Source organism: Sparus aurata, chromosome 13, assembly GCF_900880675.1.
Source record: "Sparus aurata chromosome 13, fSpaAur1.1, whole genome shotgun sequence".
NCBI lineage: Eukaryota > Metazoa > Chordata > Actinopteri > Spariformes > Sparidae > Sparus > Sparus aurata.
In genome coordinates this window covers 11,413,955-11,431,523 of record NC_044199.1, presented here as the reverse complement: position 1 = coordinate 11,431,523, position 17,569 = coordinate 11,413,955, and the positions used below count along the sequence as shown (strand labels likewise).

The following is a 17,569-nucleotide window of genomic DNA, read 5'->3' as shown; positions in this document are numbered from 1 at the left end:
CAAATTTTCAGTTAAGTTATAATTTAATGAAAGTTTTTGGAAGGATGGGGAAACAAGTTATCTTAAAATGTTTAATATCCATGTATAGTTAGAGTAATATTCAGACTGAAAATATAACATCTTTGTACGTAGGTTTAATGGAAGCTGCAGCTTACTAACAGATGGAACTGGGCTAGCCGCCAGCAAAATACTATTTTAGTGATTTCTACTGCACAGGGATGATGGATATATGTAGTTGTTTTTCTTTACGCAGATTGGTACATAGTTAAGGGCAATTCAAGTGTGGAAAAGTTAAAACACATGACAGTTTAAGTTCACAGGAGCAACAAAGATGTTGTTAGCCTGTAGCAGCAGAGGAGGAACTCAAGTTTCAACAACTTTTAACATTTAATGCTAATCATACTATAGCCATATAATCCTGGGTTCACCTTTTTTTTAAAAAAAATAAATAATGCAATCTAGAAAGCTAAATGATGGGAAGTAAGTTAGCTCAGTAGGTTATTTGTCCATGAAACAAGCAAACAAACAAACAAAATAATAATACATTGTGGGCATGTGCAGTACCATATCTTTAAAAAAAATATAAACTTTAATAGCTTATTTATTTTGACATAGCTCAATGTGGTGGCAACCAAATAACCTCCTAAAATGTAACATAACATTATAGTGTATTTTTTTTATTTAGTACCTTTTAAAATAAAGGAATATGTACTCACCCTGAACAGAGAAACAATACATACATACATTCAAACAAAACATTAACACTGAAAATTACACGTATAGTTTACCAAATAGTTGAATTTTGACTCTTTCTTAAATAGGCGAGGTAACAAATACTAGATTCAGGAATGGCACCCATCTACTGTCAGTCAGTGAGAGTTTTTTTTCTTTTTTCTTTTTTAACTCTCGCGATACATCTGCGGTGAGATCTCGCCCATGCATTATACTGCTGGAAACCCCGTCTAGTCTTCCTTTCTCAACATGGCACCGAAGGTGAAGAAGGAAGGTTTGTCAATCTTACATTTTTTAATGAAATATTAGCCCAGTTTACCCCAATAGTACCCCCGAGGTTCATCAGATGTACCCATAATGTCAAGATAATCACACAGAGGTTTAAATGATATCAAGGTGATGCTGCAACCTCTCTAAATATGTTGATAACGCAGACCGTGAGTCCGGCATGTAACGTTATGCTGGAACGTGATGCTAAGCTAATATTGGCGTGTTAGCCTTGTGGAAGCGGATTGAGATGCTGTCTATAAAACTGTTACTCTGCCTGATGTTCTTCTATATAGTCCATTACGAGCGCGGCTAGTTACCGTGAAGTGTAAGTAGCTTCAGCTATTGTGGAAAATGTTTGTGGATTAGCTGTTTGATGATGTTAGCATTAGCTACAGCTCATCTGGGAACGTTTCATTAGCTACACGTGAAAGTTAGCGGTGTAAGTTGCAGATTAACGTCAAGAAATATACGCACAACGCCGGAATCTGCTACCATTTCGATAGTTGTAGATATCACCAACGTAACTAGTGGGGAATACGGGGGCCGATTGACGTTTTTCAGTGTGACAGTCGCTTTTCTCGTTAAGCGGTGAGGCAGTTAGCCGAGACTGTCACCATATGCACGGAAGCTGGCGTGTGTATTTTGGTTGCTAGTGACTTGCTTTAAAACAGCCATGACCTAATGTGCTTAAGTGCTCTGGTTACACCACTTATTCCTTCTGAAAAATTCAGGTAAAGGCAATTTTAATGTAACAGTTTGTCTCCAATTGTAGCTTCTCTATTTCATAAAGGGAATAGCAAGATTTGGTCAGTTATGAATATTGGTCATGAATTAAGTTAAATAAACTGTCAAATATTTGCAGGAGAGTGATGATGGCCCAGAGTTTCTAGTCTCATACTACCACCTTGAGTAGAATCAACTGACCAATAAGTCTAATAATGGTATTTCTGTCCTAGTGGTCCCTGCCAAGACTGAGGCCAAGTCAAAGGCCCTGAAGGCTAAGAAGGCTGTGCTCAAGGGCGTACACAGTCAGAGGAAGAAGAAGATCAGGACTTCTCCCACCTTCCGTCGCCCTAAAACCCTTCGTCTGCGCAGACAGCCCAAGTATCCCCGTAAGAGTGCTCCCCGCAGGAACAAGTGAGTCAAAACAATCACCCTCTGCCTTAAAATGCAGTTATAACCTGGTGCATGTGATGCTTAATGCGATCAAAGTATGACAAAGCATGATTCCAGATTTTAAACTACTGATGCACCCCACTAAAACATTTTACATGTTTGTAGTGGCAAGCAATAAGCAAAGGTGTACGATCAGGGCAGTGTGAGATGTGTAGCCTAATAAATCTTTTTCCTGTAGGTTGGATCACTATGCCATCATCAAGTTCCCCTTGACAACAGAGTCCGCCATGAAGAAGATTGAGGACAACAACACACTTGTGTTCATCGTGGACGTCAAGGCAAACAAGCACCAGATCAAACACGCTGTCAAGAAGCTGTATGACATTGACGTCGCCAAAGTCAACACTCTCATCAGGTAGGTCCTTACCCAAGCTGAACTGAGTGCTGTGTTACCTTGTTGGAGACAGAATTATTGATTGAGTACCATTTTGTGCACTCTCTTAATATACTGTTCACAATTCAAGATGGATTACTAGCAAATTTGCTCACTGTAATCCCATCCACCATTGGAGTTTGTCTTGTATAATGGAGTAATCTGTTTCACTATGTGTAAAACTTTATATGCCCTCCTAAATGTTACATGTGGTGAAATGACCATCTGATCAGTCTACTTGGATTCACCAAATTTTCAGCTACAGAATATTCAGAATAAAACACATTCGGTTTTCAGCCGCATGAGTGAAAAGGCCATAAAAGTTTAAGTTTTTAATTATTTTGTTGGCCTTTTGTATGGCTTTATTGATAGGACCGCTTCAGAGATGACAGGCCAGGAATGAAGCCTGGGGCTGCTGCAGAGTGGACAAAGCCTTTTTACATGGGATGCCCACTCTGCCAACTGAGCTAATGGTGCTCGAAGGCCGAAGTTTTTTGCTAAATGTGTATGAGAATGTAATGGGCCCATGGCGTCTTATAATATGTACATAAATGTGCCTACTGATTACAAAGAGTGGCAACGCAAACTGTCGGCTTTGGAAAAAAGCAGGGGTTGGGTGATTTATCCCGAAATATCGATACTACAAACTCCTTCTGTAGATATACAATTAAGGCGTACATTGGATCAGTACAAAGAGAAGTCTCATTGTGCACATTTATTTTTATTCAGCAAGTAGAGCTGTCTAAAAACATTTTCAACGTTTTAAGTGCACTCTTTTGTCTAAAACTTGTTTCTTTCTTGCCAAGTATTTTCATTTTGATGCATCCCTACAGTCTCATTGTCAGTATAGATATACATACTACCTTTTATTGATATTTTTCTTCTCGACCGTGTTCAGGCCTGACGGTGAGAAGAAGGCGTACGTTCGTCTTGCACCAGATTATGATGCGTTGGATGTTGCTAACAAGGTGAGTCTCTAACACGATGAAGCTTTTGGGTTTTGAAAGCTGTTTGAGTTCAGCAAAATTGTTGTATTTGCTTTCAAAAGTTGTCAATCCTGTGCAAATGATGTAAAATTTTTAAATAGTCTGAATGTTTGTGATGCATTCAAAGGAACCACTGATGCCAGACATGCAGGTACAGCTGTAATCACTCAGTAGTTGTATGTGATGTAATTCATGTCTTTTTCTTCTCTACAGATTGGCATCATCTAAACTTGAAGAGTCTTGTGGAAGAATAAATATTTGTATAAACAAAACCAGTTCTGTGTCATTTTGTGTTTTGTGATCATGACAGATGTACTTAGACTGAACACCTGTGGGATCAAGTTCATTAACATTTCTTTCATTCACTTAAATAGCAAGTGCTGATCACTTGACTGACCTCTTCTGTTAAAGCTCTTCCAAATGCAGGACTGATATCATCAGATGACTGATGATTAGAACTATTTAAAGTAAACTTGAATCCCAGCCTGATTGTTTCTCAGGATGTACAAGAAGTTGACAAAAGCAAACATGACAGGCCTGTGGGGGGAGTTAATTGAGTTTGGAACTTTATTTTTTAGATTCAGACAGATGACTCAACACCAAGTCAAAATCAGACCTTCAGCTATATCTGTAATGACTAACAGTAGATTTTGCTTCTAATTGACACTATGAAGGCCTAACAACCACGATACCTCTGATTCAGATAATTGCTGCTGTTGGTTTGAAATGGAACCATGTTATACAATCTTGTGTAATGTCAGGAAAGAAATGGTTTATTTTTCAGTTTAATGAATAACTTGACAGGTTGTGATAAACACTGACTCTACCCTTTTTAAGTGATACTTACTGACAGCAGGTATGTTATAAGTAGCAAACATATCACCCAGCCATGATAGAGTAAAATTATTTGTGTGTAATAGATCAGATACAGATAAAATGCAAAGCCAAACTGTAATGTTACATCTATCGGATACAGTTACAAGTGCGTTATCTGGTTAAGACAGATGTAGATACTAAAATGTCTCCTTCCATTAACATGAACTGATGAGTCACACAGATTAAAAAAAGAATGCACAACAAACTTCCTGCTCTTTACAATAAATATAGATCTCTATCATATTGCTTACATTCAATCACTTCTTTGTGGCACATGAAACTGAGGGGGCACGGCTTACAGCCTCCGGTTATGAGAGGAAGGTTCGCACTGTGCCTTTAACCATTCCTCTGCAGATTGGGCACTTTCTCAGCGATGGTGCACACTCCTTACACACCACCAGGTGTCCGCATGGGATGAAGACTATGTTGACTTCTTTATCCATACACACCTTGCAGGTACGCTCCTCCTGCAGGCGCCGCAGCTGCTCCTCCATGGGGAGATCTGCAAAAATTAAAACAAAAAGGGTTTTTTCTTTAAAATCCAACTTGACGGGCGTGTGTTCCTGCACTGTTGATCTCCACATTAAATAAATGTTTCATAGTACTTAATGCAATAGGTTTCGTTAACAGAAAATAGGCACCTGACCAAAAAATGTATCAAGTAACATTAACATTAAACATCATGGCACCAATATTAAGTAATCAATGACTTATTAAAATAGAAGTTAAAACATGCTTCACAGATAAAACAATTAAGCACAAAACTAAGTTCTTGCTCTGGTTTGTCTTTATACCTGAAAGATCTTGGCTTGGTGAGGCAGCTTCATTTGATTGGGCTGGAATGTGAAAGACAACATGCAATGAGCTCAGGCTTTAATGCACAAACAATATACTTAATGAAATACGGTCTTTCTAAATGTAATGTGTGATAAGCGCAGTCATTCTGTGTTGTCAGTGGGAAAACCTACCCATGAGATCTCTGAGCAGGTGGACATCGTTTTTCTGGATCCAGTTGCGGAAGACTTCAGCCGCAGCGTTTCCCTTGGTGAGGATGAGCTCTATCAGCCTGGCGGTTTGCTGCTGGGCCGACGTCTGAGCCTTGAGACCGCTGAACTCCTCTGTGGCTGCAGGTTTTATTTGGGAGGGGGGGCTAGTTAATCACAGTCTAATTCTGAGCTCTACAGCTGCATGACAGAATCATCACCTTGATAATTCTAAAATGTTTGTAAAAACTTGATTATGCTGAATAAAAGCTTGTCACATGTCATTCTGATGAGCATCTATTTAAGGGCTGAAACTAACAAATACTTTAATTTCATTAACCTGCTGATTATTTTTCAGATTAATTGTTTAGTCCATGAAATGTCAGATTGATTGTAAAAGAAAAAAACTGTAAGATCCTAAATCTTTCCACTGACTTATTGATTCTTCTACTGATCATTCCAGCGCTAATCTATGCCAGAAAAGCCCAGATCCAATATTTCTGTAAATCCATGTTTGGTGACCTCATTGCAGTGACACATTTGTGAACAAGATCTCAATAGAAATGCTTAATTCACTTTATTTTTTATTTACCCTTACTTTTAACCTAGTTTTGCTGAGATATATTTCAGTTAATAATTCTTATTAATGTTAAAACTAAATCCTGGAGTGCCTTGATAGCTAAATGGTCACATTAAATCCATTTCAAACACCTCTCTCTCGCCCGTTTTCTGTCTGTGTCTCCACTGTTACTGTGTAATGAAGGCAAAAATGTAAAAAACAAAACACTAAACAAAACACTAAATCCTGAACAAAACAAAACACTAAATCCTGCCTCCCACAGTTACAAGTTAACTGTCATTTTTTTTCTAGTAGAGTAGTACAATCTCGGATGAAAACTTACATAACACATTCTGCTCTCGTAAATGCTCCAGCACTGGCTCGACACTCTTTAGACGCTGGATCAGTGCTGCCTGGTGCCTCTTCACAAAAGTGAAACCATCTGAAACAACGACCAAAAAAAGGGCATTTAATGTCTTAAAATATTCACTTAAAGAACAACAAACACTGGAATTTTTCATAAAACATCGCAGAGACTTTAACCTTTAGCCTTACCTGATGCCATCGCCTCCGCCAGCATCTCTCGCTCCTCTTCCCTTTTCTGGTCCTCGGCGCTCAGCAAGTCTGAAACCAGCTCCTGGACTGTCCTGTAGTTCTCTCCACTGGTCAGGATCTTGCTCTGAACTGTCTGCTTGACTAGACTTCGCTCAAAGCCCATCTCTAATGCAGACTTAATGACAGGGGTGTTCATCATGACGGCGTCCTCGGACCGCTCCTCTCCTGGGCCCAGATGTACCACTGGTGGATCCACAAATTCTCTGGAGCTGCTGTCTCCATTTGTTAAAAGCTTTTGAGGGAGAAAGATAAGCACAGTGTATGTTTTTAATGACTTGCTCTGTGCAAAATGTTTGAACCAATAACAGATTTTTATGCAGCGCTCCACTCACTTGCTCGAAAAGCCGAGGGAAGCGAGCCTGGATCTGGTGAACAAACTCTTGTCCCTTCTCCTGGAGCAAATATTCACACCTGCAATTAACCAGAGGCACAAACATTCATGTTATCAATCATCCTCTATGCACGTAGAATAAGTTGCAGTGTCTTTTACTTCCCTACTTTAACACCAAATGTAACAATCCACCAAAAAAGGAAATCTGTTTACAGCTGCAATTACCGAGGAAACCATTTAGCGTGTTCCACCCAAGGATCATCTCCAGACTCCCAGCACCGCAGGCCTCCATCACAGCAGAAACACTTGACATCATCGTTACGACCTTGGGGGCAAACAAAGCTTCAAGTGTCACAAGTAGTTTCAGGGACAGAAAAAAAAACATTCTGATAAAGATGACAGTTTGAAACCAACACAATTATTTCTCATCTTTCATTTCCTCTTTCTTTTGAAACCTCACTGTTGAAAACGATATTTAGAATTTACATGAGATCACTTTAATAACCAGGTGTCCCTAAGAAAGATTCCACTCAGGACTTTCCCACTCTAAATTCACTAACCAGAACATCCCCACACAAAGGGGAAAAAACTCTGACTGATATAAAAACTGCTGAGGGAAGGGAAAAACATTCCTTCAATCTGAACATTATGAATAACTTCTGAGTCCAACTTTGAGGATCTTTTAAATGACGGCTACCAGGAACAAATTAGTTTTTTTATCCGCAGTGTAGTTACAGTTAAAATGAAATCACAGCTAAATTGCTTTTTTCAGTTCTTAAAACTGCATTATTTGACCTTTCTGGCCATTTTGGAAAGAACAACAAGGCATAAACATAGTACCAACACATAGCTTAATCTTCAAACCTAAATGCTGCCTATTAATAACGGCCTCTCTTTGACAATGTCCGTACCGACATAGTAGAAGCCAGCTTTGGCCAGCTGGTCAGGCCTGACGGGGATACGAGACGGCCAGTTGACGAAGGTGATCAGCCTCTCTTCACTCTGCTGCATGGCAGGATTGGACACATTAGTGAGGGCTGGGGCTCCTGTAGACAGCTGAGAAGTTACTCCTCCAGACACAGCTCCAGCAGCCGCGGCCAGCGACACGTTGTCGGCTCTGTCCCCCCGCACAAAGCGACAGTTTGGATAATGCCTCTGGTGTTCAGATACAGCTCTGTCGCCTGGCTCCCAGTTACTCAACTGCAAATACAAACAAAAACTTCAAACTTCATTTTTGCCATACAAAATTTAACACACTTAACCTGTGTCCCAGGGATGATACACACCTGTCCCCCGCAGCTGAAGCAGGCCACTCGGTCGCCCTGGCCCAGGTAGTAGAAGCCCGCCTTGGCGAGCTCAGCCGGAGTTATGATGGAGAGTGTCCACGGGTGGAAGGAGTCCAGGCGGTCCTGTTCTCTGCGCATGCTCGGGTTGTGGCACGTTGGTCTCTGGTGGGACATATCCTCCACACCACGAGAGCTAAGCGGGCTGGAGGGGGGCGGAGCTGAGAAGCCCATGTTTAGGTAGCCGACTGGCTCTTCACCTTGACTTGCTGTCGGGTTTGGAGCAGCTGGGCCTGGACCAGAAGGCTGGAATAAAATAAAGGAAAACTATTTAATTTACTTTTCTTCAGCTAGGTTTTTCGAAAAAAAAGGGCCCATCTCTTATTTATTTTTCTTAGATGCCTCCTTTGAACTTACTTGTATGACTGGGGCAATGCGGAGCGGAGAGAAGGCGGAGTGTGAGGAGGAGAGCAGGTTGGCTGTGGAGGGGAGGCTCTGGATGAAGGGACAGGAAGGAGAGAGCTGTCTGTGTTTCTCTGTCGGACAGTCTCCGGCCTGCCAGCCCTCTGTCCTCACGTTACACCTGAAACACTCCACGCGGTCTCTCACGCCGGTGTAGAACCAACCTGCCCTCGCCAGACTTCGCTCAGTGACTCCCGAAGGTGGGAATCGAGCAAAAGTGGAGAAGCGGAAAAGCTCTGAGAATGAAAATGACATTATATTAACATAAATGAAAATACTAATTAGATATGAAAATACAGTTATATAAATCTGATAAAAGGTAAATAATCAAGAAAGACCGGTACCTGACGAGTAGTCGTATTGCAAATCTGGCGGAGGCCCGTTGCGACACAAGCCCATCAGAAACTGGCTGTTTTGGATTTGAAGAAGAGTTTCCATTTTTGGATTTAAGTAAAAGAGATGTCCCTCAAAGGGAGAGGGGTTTGAGAAACCCAAGGTCTCACTCTCTCACACAGACACACTCACTCACACTGAGACTGAGGGGGGAAACTCAAATCACAAGACAGAACCAGTGAAAAAGAAAAGAAGTGTGAAACTTAAGACTGTGGAAGAAATGAAACCACCACTTCAGCAATACCCATCATCACAGTAGATGACGTGTTACTTTTTTTAACCCTCTTACACCCTCACATACAGCCTGTATTTTAACCCTGGATCTACCCACCTGTGTTAAGTTGAACATACTACCTCTGAACATTTAACAGCTGGGACTTCAATGTTTCTTTTTCAGTTACAGCCCAATTGACGCCTGTCCAACAAAACACACCCAGTGCAGTAAAAAAGGCTGGACTATTTTAAAAACAGCATAATCTAAATGCATCCTCAAATCAATAATCGTAATATTACACCGTGGTCAGGTCACCCAGGGTCAGAACACACTTTATGATCTTGTATATTTAGCCCAGACATGTCAAACATATTACCTAACGTTTCAAACCTTAACATACGGGATGTGATTATGTGTACAAACATTATAAAATAAATAAATGTCTCAAGATCAAGCACGCGCACACACATACACATATACACAGACCAAGGGACACGTGCTCTCAAACCCCTCCCCCCATTTCGGACATCCCCTTTGGAGGTGTTTAGGCTTCCATAATTGAACAGAATAAACCTAATAAGAAATTTTTAGTCCTCCTTTGGTGAGGATAATGTCCCCTCTGTAGTGTAATGCCAGCAGGACCTGTAGGATAAAAACAAAGACAAACACAAATGTTAAATTCTGTTTATATAGACATTCTTCATCAAGGACTTTAGGCATTAAAGGCTTTTTTTAATGTTTCAAACTCATACACCATTTTTGCAGGTTTATCATTACAAACATCACTTTATTTTTTTTCTAATTCTGCTCAATATTACAAGACTTTCATTGATAATACATATGTAAAATATTTTGATATTTCGTAAGTCATACTTGAACTCAGTGCCAAAACAAAATTTGTGATTTGTTTGCTGTAAAATAGGTAACACATAATTACATGAAACTGAAATATTGGGAACAAATATTGGGAAGGCAGATCATTGTCATAATTTTTTAAATAATTTGTGTATGCATAGCTTCAACAAACAATTGTTTTCATTGCCATGGGAATTTAATGAATTTATATTTTTCTGCACAACAATGTTTCAAAAAAAACTTTCATGTAGGCACAAATCAGACAACTAATACACCCACAGATTTATCAATTACAGGTCAATAATATGGGCATAACCGATATATTAGTAGGGCTTCAGTATCTGGTCAAACATTAGTCCATAATTGATGGACACTCAAATCATACAAACCAGAGAAATGCAGAAAATCCACACATTTGAGAGGCTTGAAATCAATTGTTGGGTACTTTTGATTTACACATAAATGACTAACCAGTTACAGAGGTACTTCTGTGTAAAGAGGTGTTTTTTTTTTACATTTCCGTAAAAACCACCTAAGTCACAGTCAATAGATTTGAAAATAAAAGGTCAATGAAAGTGACAGATGCTTGGATATGCCAATCACTGGATCCTACATTTCCCATAATGAAACCAATGACATTATGTATCTGGTGAATACCATCTTTCAAACTTCATGCCGCCTGTCTGTCAAGCAGGCGACTACCTTTTACACATTTTTAATCTTAAAGCTGAGATACCCCGATGACATCGTCTGGGTTACTTTCTGACTTCACTAACATTTTCCAGAGCATTTTACGATATCATACAGCTATTTGCACAGGTGTAGTAGCACTCCTCATGACCAGTAAACAGACTTGTGTGGAAAATTGTTAGAGTGCCCCTTTAACAAAAATGCCAATCACTCTCCTGTTGATCTGCAAGTCAGTTATTGACTTGCAGATCAATCATTTCTGAACTAAAGCTGGTAGAGATATGACCTAACCCTTGATACTGGTGTTTTGTTCCGGTACAGTGCCGTTGGGTACTTTCCTCAGCATATACGGGACTTCCTGTTTCACAGCACTAGCTTAGCTTAGTTGTGTTGTGTTTCAATACGGCTATAGCTAACAGTGGCTATGCTTTTTTTTTTTAAATTAACTAATGGTTAAAGTGATTTAAAATAGTTTCCAGCATTCAAACCTCACTTCAAACACACATGTAGCTAGCAGCTGAAGAGTGACATGACATTCAACGGTCGGAACGAACCCGTTTGACAAGATCAGTGGGCGTTAGCATGCTAACGCTAGCGTCTGCTAACGCGAACCACTGTCTAACTTCACTCTGGTCATTAACCTGCGCAGCAGCAGCTCGAAGAAAAGAAAGTAAAACTGTCTGGTATGAGACCCACACACGTAGGAGACACAATAACCAAAGCTGCTCATTGCCACGTCCTTCGACACACTCACCGTTTCGCAATTCAGACGGCACGGAAAGTCCCGATAATGTGGAAGCTTCTCGTCACGGTCCGCCGCAGCCTCTCTCTCGCTGCTTCCGGTTCGTGATGAAACGAAAAGGGATCAGAAGAAACCTTCACACAGATCAGAAATCCCTCAAGTAAATCCCTCAGGCGGTGTCTGTTCCTGGACCCTGCTGCTCTCTGGATTACGTAACACCCATACATAAATCAGAGTCAGGATGCTAGCTTTACATACCTAGCATTGTTCGGCTGTTGCATCATCTACTGAAAACTAGAATATTCTTATTCTAGAATAACTAGAATATATTTACTGCAGGTAAACAAAGGAAGCTACGATACAAATTAGTAAAGTTAGACACTCTTTAGAGAACGAAGATGTACACCGGATCTGCTCATATTAACAGTTATTACCTTAATTTTGAGTAATCAAACACAAATATTGGCTTCTGAGATCAAATCAACGCCAGTCTCTCGTTAAGAAACATTTTATATAGGCAATAGAGGATAGATTACATAAAATACTGAATGAAAACCTCCTTTGTTGTATCAAATCACGTTTTTTGAAAACACTCCATCAACATACAGAACGTTGTAGAACTGCAATCTGTGTGTTGAACGTGAGTATCTATCTGTAACCAGGTGATACTTTTATACAAACATCAACATACCTGTGTCTGTACCTTCTAATTGGTAGAGGTGTCGTGATCAACAAAATGAAATGAAGAGATATTTCTGACCCGCTTAGAACAGTGTACATTCTCGTAACTGTAGCAACGACACTATCAGCCACATGTCTAAGATTATAAATCACATTATATTGCCTGTAAAGTTAAATAAGTGGTTCAAGGAATGTTCTAATAGGAGAGGATACTTACATAGAGGTCTTGCTGAGGTCCGACGGAAAAGAGAGTCGCATGAACGCATCATTTAAATGGCTTGGTTTAGTGTTACTGGTATTTCCCTTCACTTCCACGTTGTAACCACTCCTCCAAACCACTCAATACACTATGACGTGTATCAATAGCGTGCTTCACCCACACCGGGCTTTATTCATGCCACATATGACACACTGATGATTGACTCCACTTCTGTAAAGTACCTGTCAGTTTTTAAAATATTTTCGTGTCACCTTAAGAAGTTCACATAATTTTCCACAGAGAGATTAAAAACTGGTCTTGAGCGCAGTCCTAAAAACTCAATTATATTGTAAAAAAGAGAGCGTTTCACATATCCTGGACTTCTTTTTCCGACCTGTAGTGTTGCATTCAAGAGCAAGTCTGCAAGCATTCAACTGTATAAGGACGTGCTGTATGTGTATCAATACGCCTGATTGATCAGTGATTATGTGATAATATATGTTCTAAATCCAGGACTCTCTCTAAAAGCAGCACTGACACTGCTTATCAGAAACACTACATTTATCCCCCGAAAGTGAAAATTAAGTCATTGTCTACTCATCCCCATGCAGATGGAAAGTCAGGTGAAGTTTCATAGTCCACAAAACCTTTTTGGGGCTTCACAGCAAAACAGTGTTGAAGCATTCCCCCTAAACAACTGAAATCTCTCTATAAAAGCAAATAACCTCTGTCTGTGTGTGTGTGTGTGTGTGTGTGTGTGTGTGTGTGTGTGTATGCGTGTGTTCCTCAAATATCTCTGCGGATCAGGATCAGACTGACCTGAGAGTTTCAACATGGCTGCTGCGTGGTTCAAGGGTGTGCTATTTCGCATTTGTTTGGACTGCAATGATACCGTTAATAAATTATTTCATACAAATTCCACAGCATTGTCCACCAGAGCCACTACAGTCACGTGCGCACCAGAGCCAATCACTGCACACCGTGGCCACGCGCGCACCAGAGCCAATCACTGCAGAGCCCACCGCGACCCCCCCCCCCACCTTAAGAAACAAGCAGATTTATACCTGCAGCGGCGCGAGCTGGACCGGGATTTTGCTAGCGGTCCGGTCCTGTTCTGTTCTGTTCTGTGCATCTAAACTGACTGTTGTGGATTAATGAGATTAAACGAGTCCGGACCGAGTCTGTTCGGGTCTGAGGAGATTCCGGAGACGCGCGGATAACAAAGTGGAATCGGAATCTGTGGATGTTCGTGTTTAGCTAGCCGCTAGCTAGCTGCTAGCCGCTAGCTACACGGCCCACCTCCCGAAGGAGAGGGGTCTGTCTGCAGCCTGCAAGAGAGGGGCGTAACCTGTAGTGGGCGTAACGTGTAGTGTGGGCGTAACGTGTAGTTGTGTAAATCACGTTGAACCACGCGAGATGTAGAATGAGACCCGCCAAAAGCAAGAACAGAACAAGGAAATACACAAGAGATGTCTCCAAAACGAAAAATGGCGATCGTATCCAGACTGTAAGTGTCCTTATATTTTATTTAGTTAATGTAACACACGTATACAATTGCTGCACATAGTTATATTATTACCCGGGGCGATGAACTAAGCAAGTAAGCTATATATTTTATCCACAGTATTAAATATTATTGGGCAGACAGAACGAGGCTAGCCCGTTGCTGTGGAAACTGAACCAAACAAGGTAACGTTAGCAAGATGGAGGGGGTTCAGAGGGGGTTACTTAAGTAGAATTACTTCATTGATACCAGGCTGGGAACTTATTTACCTGCCCGTTTGGTAAATGACATGCAACGTAAATGTATGTATTTCTATCCTAAACGATCCTAAAAGGTTGACCCAAGTAGATAAATCTAAGCTAGAAATTGTGGCTGTTGTAATATAACCAGAAATAACTTGAAAATTATGACTCCGCTGTAATATTAACCCGCTAACGTTAATTCAAAAACATTACTTTTAGCGTGGTCTAGTGCAGCAATTTAAAATTAGTAATGACATTAAACCGGTAACTTTGATAAGGATCACCAGCTCGACTGTGACATTCATGTGCAATATTAGTATTATGGAGAGCTTGACCACAAGCATTTGTGTTGTGCCGTGATTAGTTTGTTTGAGGTTGTTGTTCAAATTTACAGTAAAACACAAACCTACACAGTTTCAAGCTATCATAACCGGGGATCTTCTGTCAGCATGGGAGCACGGGAAGGAGAGGCCCACCCTTTATTTTGAGGATGAACAACTTGACCAAGTTGTCTCCTTCCTGTTCTTGGTCATAAGGGAAACGCCAAGGGCGAGACAGCTGACAGATTGGGTTGCTTTAATTTTTGATGTCCTTTTGCCAGAAGTATGACATGATTGTTTTGTTTACATACATTTATTAATATTGGCACTGTGCTTCATATTGTACATACTGGTTTTTCATATCACACCTCACACTTGATAGATAGATAAATGATAGATGAAAGAACCTTGAAATGGAACAATACAGATGTGTAATATTAAAACCTTCCTCATTTTTTAATGCTTGTGGGGTGCTTGACAAACTCAAAATTGTTCAGAGCATTCAGACCTGTGTTGTAGAATATTCCTTTTTTTTTACTTTTGTCAAATCTTACATAGCCTATTGCACTCTAAGAGCGTCATAAGGATGTGATATCAAACTAGACATAACATAGTTAAAGGCTACATTCAGTTGTGACTGTTTTCTAATTTAACACATGTCAATAATCCTGTCCAGGTGACAGTCTACACCCTGGTTGAAAAGTACACATTGACAGTGCCAGAGGCTGTGGCCAGGTTCAGAAGGGGCCCACAATATGAACCATGGTAAGATTAATATATAAAGAATTGATGATAGACATATTTCAATGTGTAATGAAATATACCCATTCTCATAAAGAATATTGCAACATCTACTTGAAACCTTTCATTTAATGTTTGTTCTTTTTTTGACAGTGAATTGGAAATGATGCAAGCTGACTGGATGAAACATTTATCAGAGGAGGCAACAGAGAAGCTACAAGCCTATAAAGATAGAATGTGAAGAGCCCTCTCCTCTGAGGCATTTCTTAGCCAGCTATAAGGTGTAATATCTTCAAAGATTTACTTTTCTTTTTCTTTTGACCCCTCCAAGGAAATGTGTCACAGCCCTACGGGGGCCTCTAACCATTCTCTTCTGTTTAACTCAAAACTGTAGTAAATGGTGCATTTGTTGGGGACTGTTTTCTGCGGTGGAGTAATACACAGTGTGTGTTAGACTAGAGCAGTGCACACTTACAAACTGTAGAGTATGTATCAAATGTGAGTATGTGTGCATACATATGTATAAACTTAAATTTTATACAGGATATTGTTATCGTTTTGTAATGTATATGCAATTGGTCTGTTTCATTTCATAGTTCCATCAGCATCATTTGGCTCTATAAAACTTGAGACAAAATGCTGAAAGGCATTACAGTGTGCATCACTGCCTGAGTTGGATGTAAAGAAAAAAAGAGCTAATCCTTGCATTTGAACAGCCATGTTATTAACTGCTTTATAAGTGTCCAGTACAAGCAACCGTTCATCAGTTACAGGTACATGACATTTAACTGTTGATGCACTTTGTTAAAGTCGAATCACACAACACTTAACAAGTATTTCCTAACAGGAGAAGCATTTATATTTACACAAGTCTAGGCACTACCATGCTCGCAAGCAGATGTTTGTCAGCAGACCATGTTCTCTCTGTCATGGCAGTCAAAGAACTAATAAAAAGCTGATTTATAAACATTTAAATCACTTGTGCATTGTGTGTGTGTCCAAGCCTGTGTGTGCGTGCCTGCAATCACGAGCGTGGCTTGTGTCTAGGATGGGGGGCACAAAAAAAGTATTTGCACCGTCACCATGATGTTAAGCTACTGTGGCAGACAATCTAAATAATGTTGCATCAGAAAGTCGGAGTGTGGCCGAAGTGAAAGAAAGTGGTCAGACATAAAAGTGGAAGCAAAAAAGCGCCTGTCATCACACAGGCAGAGCGTCTGTGTCACGGGCGGGGGAACGGCCACCGGAGCTCACCCCGCTGGATGAAAAACTGGTGGGGATCATTGGGGAATCCCTCCTGAGTGACGTGGTGACGGAGGTGGAGGGGGACACCAATGCCCCTCGTGCCCTCCAGCGGCTGTGTCCTTACAGATGCAGTCCTGCAAATGCAGAGAAACACCATCACTGCAATAAATGATGTTTCCAGGGAACTGCGGGAGATAAAAAATGTCTTTTCCGAGTTAAACACCACCATGAAGGAATTTATTAAATGATTGTTTCGTATTTGTTTCCATATCTGTATTTTCACAAGCGACGCATCACATCCAAACGCTGGCGCACGGCACGTGTGAGAATTAACCTGATTGACTAACAGTCCTTCAGACTAATAATATAAGATAATTATAGTCTTTATATTTACATAGCAAGAAAACACAGATACAAAGTGCTTTATGTGTTATGCATTGAAAACGGAGATGAAACGAAATGGCAGAATGTGAGGAGATTTTGTTTTTTTTTAACCATTTCTTGCAAATAAACTGTTCATATATGAGAGGTAATATTACTATTTATTTGACACGATCAGTATCAGTTTCACACAGTTTCTCCCGTTTCTTTCTTCTGCCATCAGTGGCGCTTCTCCTTACCCCAGTTATGTGCCTACGCATGGGTCAGAGTTTGCGTGGAGGACCGCACATTTTCCCGTCAACTTCTCTTTTTATAAATCCCACGGTGTGCGAAGAGAGTGGCGTATGCCTTCTAAATAAGTCCCCTGGCCAACAAGATCACTGGACAAAAACAACTTAAACTCCAGGACTCATACAGGTGACAATAAAAAAAGGGCTTTCCTGATTTATCAGGATTCCACTCAACCCCTCCACTCAGCATTACAGCTGCTGCAGACTGGCCATACAAATGGCCAAGAAGAATGGCAAAAAAGTCAGTCATACCATCAGCTGTCGCCCTCTGCAATAAGGAACTGTTCAAATAAATGTACACACATGCTTAACACATACGATTTTAATTCACACGTTGTTTTTAACACATAAATGTTTCGCTATCTTACTCACACCCACACAAGCAATGACATTGATATATTTATTCAATTAATCCATTTACTCATG

The 17,569-nt window shown here is 40.4% G+C and overlaps 2 protein-coding genes and 2 non-coding genes across 6 annotated transcripts; 3 read left to right on the top strand and 1 right to left on the bottom strand.

Moving 5' to 3' along the window:
- The first annotated feature begins 865 nt into the window (after nt 1–865).
- rpl23a (ribosomal protein L23a) lies at nt 866–3,812 on the top strand. The gene is made up of 5 exons (XM_030438211.1): nt 866–1,006; nt 1,959–2,139; nt 2,357–2,533; nt 3,450–3,519; nt 3,751–3,812. Exons 1-5 carry the CDS (start codon nt 982–984, stop codon nt 3,763–3,765), a joined length of 468 nt encoding a protein of 155 aa, XP_030294071.1. The 5' UTR covers nt 866–981; the 3' UTR covers nt 3,766–3,812.
- Nucleotides 2,186–2,256, top strand: LOC115594881 (small nucleolar RNA Z17). The gene has a single exon (XR_003986583.1). It is a non-coding gene; the product is annotated as a small nucleolar RNA Z17 (small nucleolar RNA).
- Nucleotides 3,611–3,679, top strand: LOC115594880 (small nucleolar RNA SNORD42). The gene has a single exon (XR_003986582.1). It is a non-coding gene; the product is annotated as a small nucleolar RNA SNORD42 (small nucleolar RNA).
- Nucleotides 3,813–4,081: 269 nt separating the features above from the next.
- Nucleotides 4,082–12,691, bottom strand: birc2 (baculoviral IAP repeat containing 2). 3 transcript variants are annotated; one of them, XM_030438204.1, is made up of 13 exons: nt 12,439–12,691; nt 11,553–11,743; nt 8,991–9,895; nt 8,602–8,882; nt 8,188–8,490; nt 7,813–8,101; nt 7,127–7,226; nt 6,903–6,981; nt 6,511–6,802; nt 6,299–6,397; nt 5,382–5,537; nt 5,208–5,249; nt 4,082–4,915 (listed from the first exon to the last, which is right to left on the bottom strand). In XM_030438204.1, exons 3-13 carry the CDS (start codon nt 9,082–9,084, stop codon nt 4,722–4,724), a joined length of 1,929 nt encoding a protein of 642 aa, XP_030294064.1. In that variant the 5' UTR covers nt 9,085–9,895; nt 11,553–11,743; nt 12,439–12,691; the 3' UTR covers nt 4,082–4,721. The 3 variants fall into 3 exon arrangements, with proteins under 3 accessions (XP_030294064.1, XP_030294065.1, XP_030294066.1); XM_030438205.1 differs by having other exon boundaries at nt 11,553–11,674; XM_030438206.1 differs by having other exon boundaries at nt 11,553–11,634.
- Between the last annotated feature and the right edge of the window lie 4,878 nt (nt 12,692–17,569).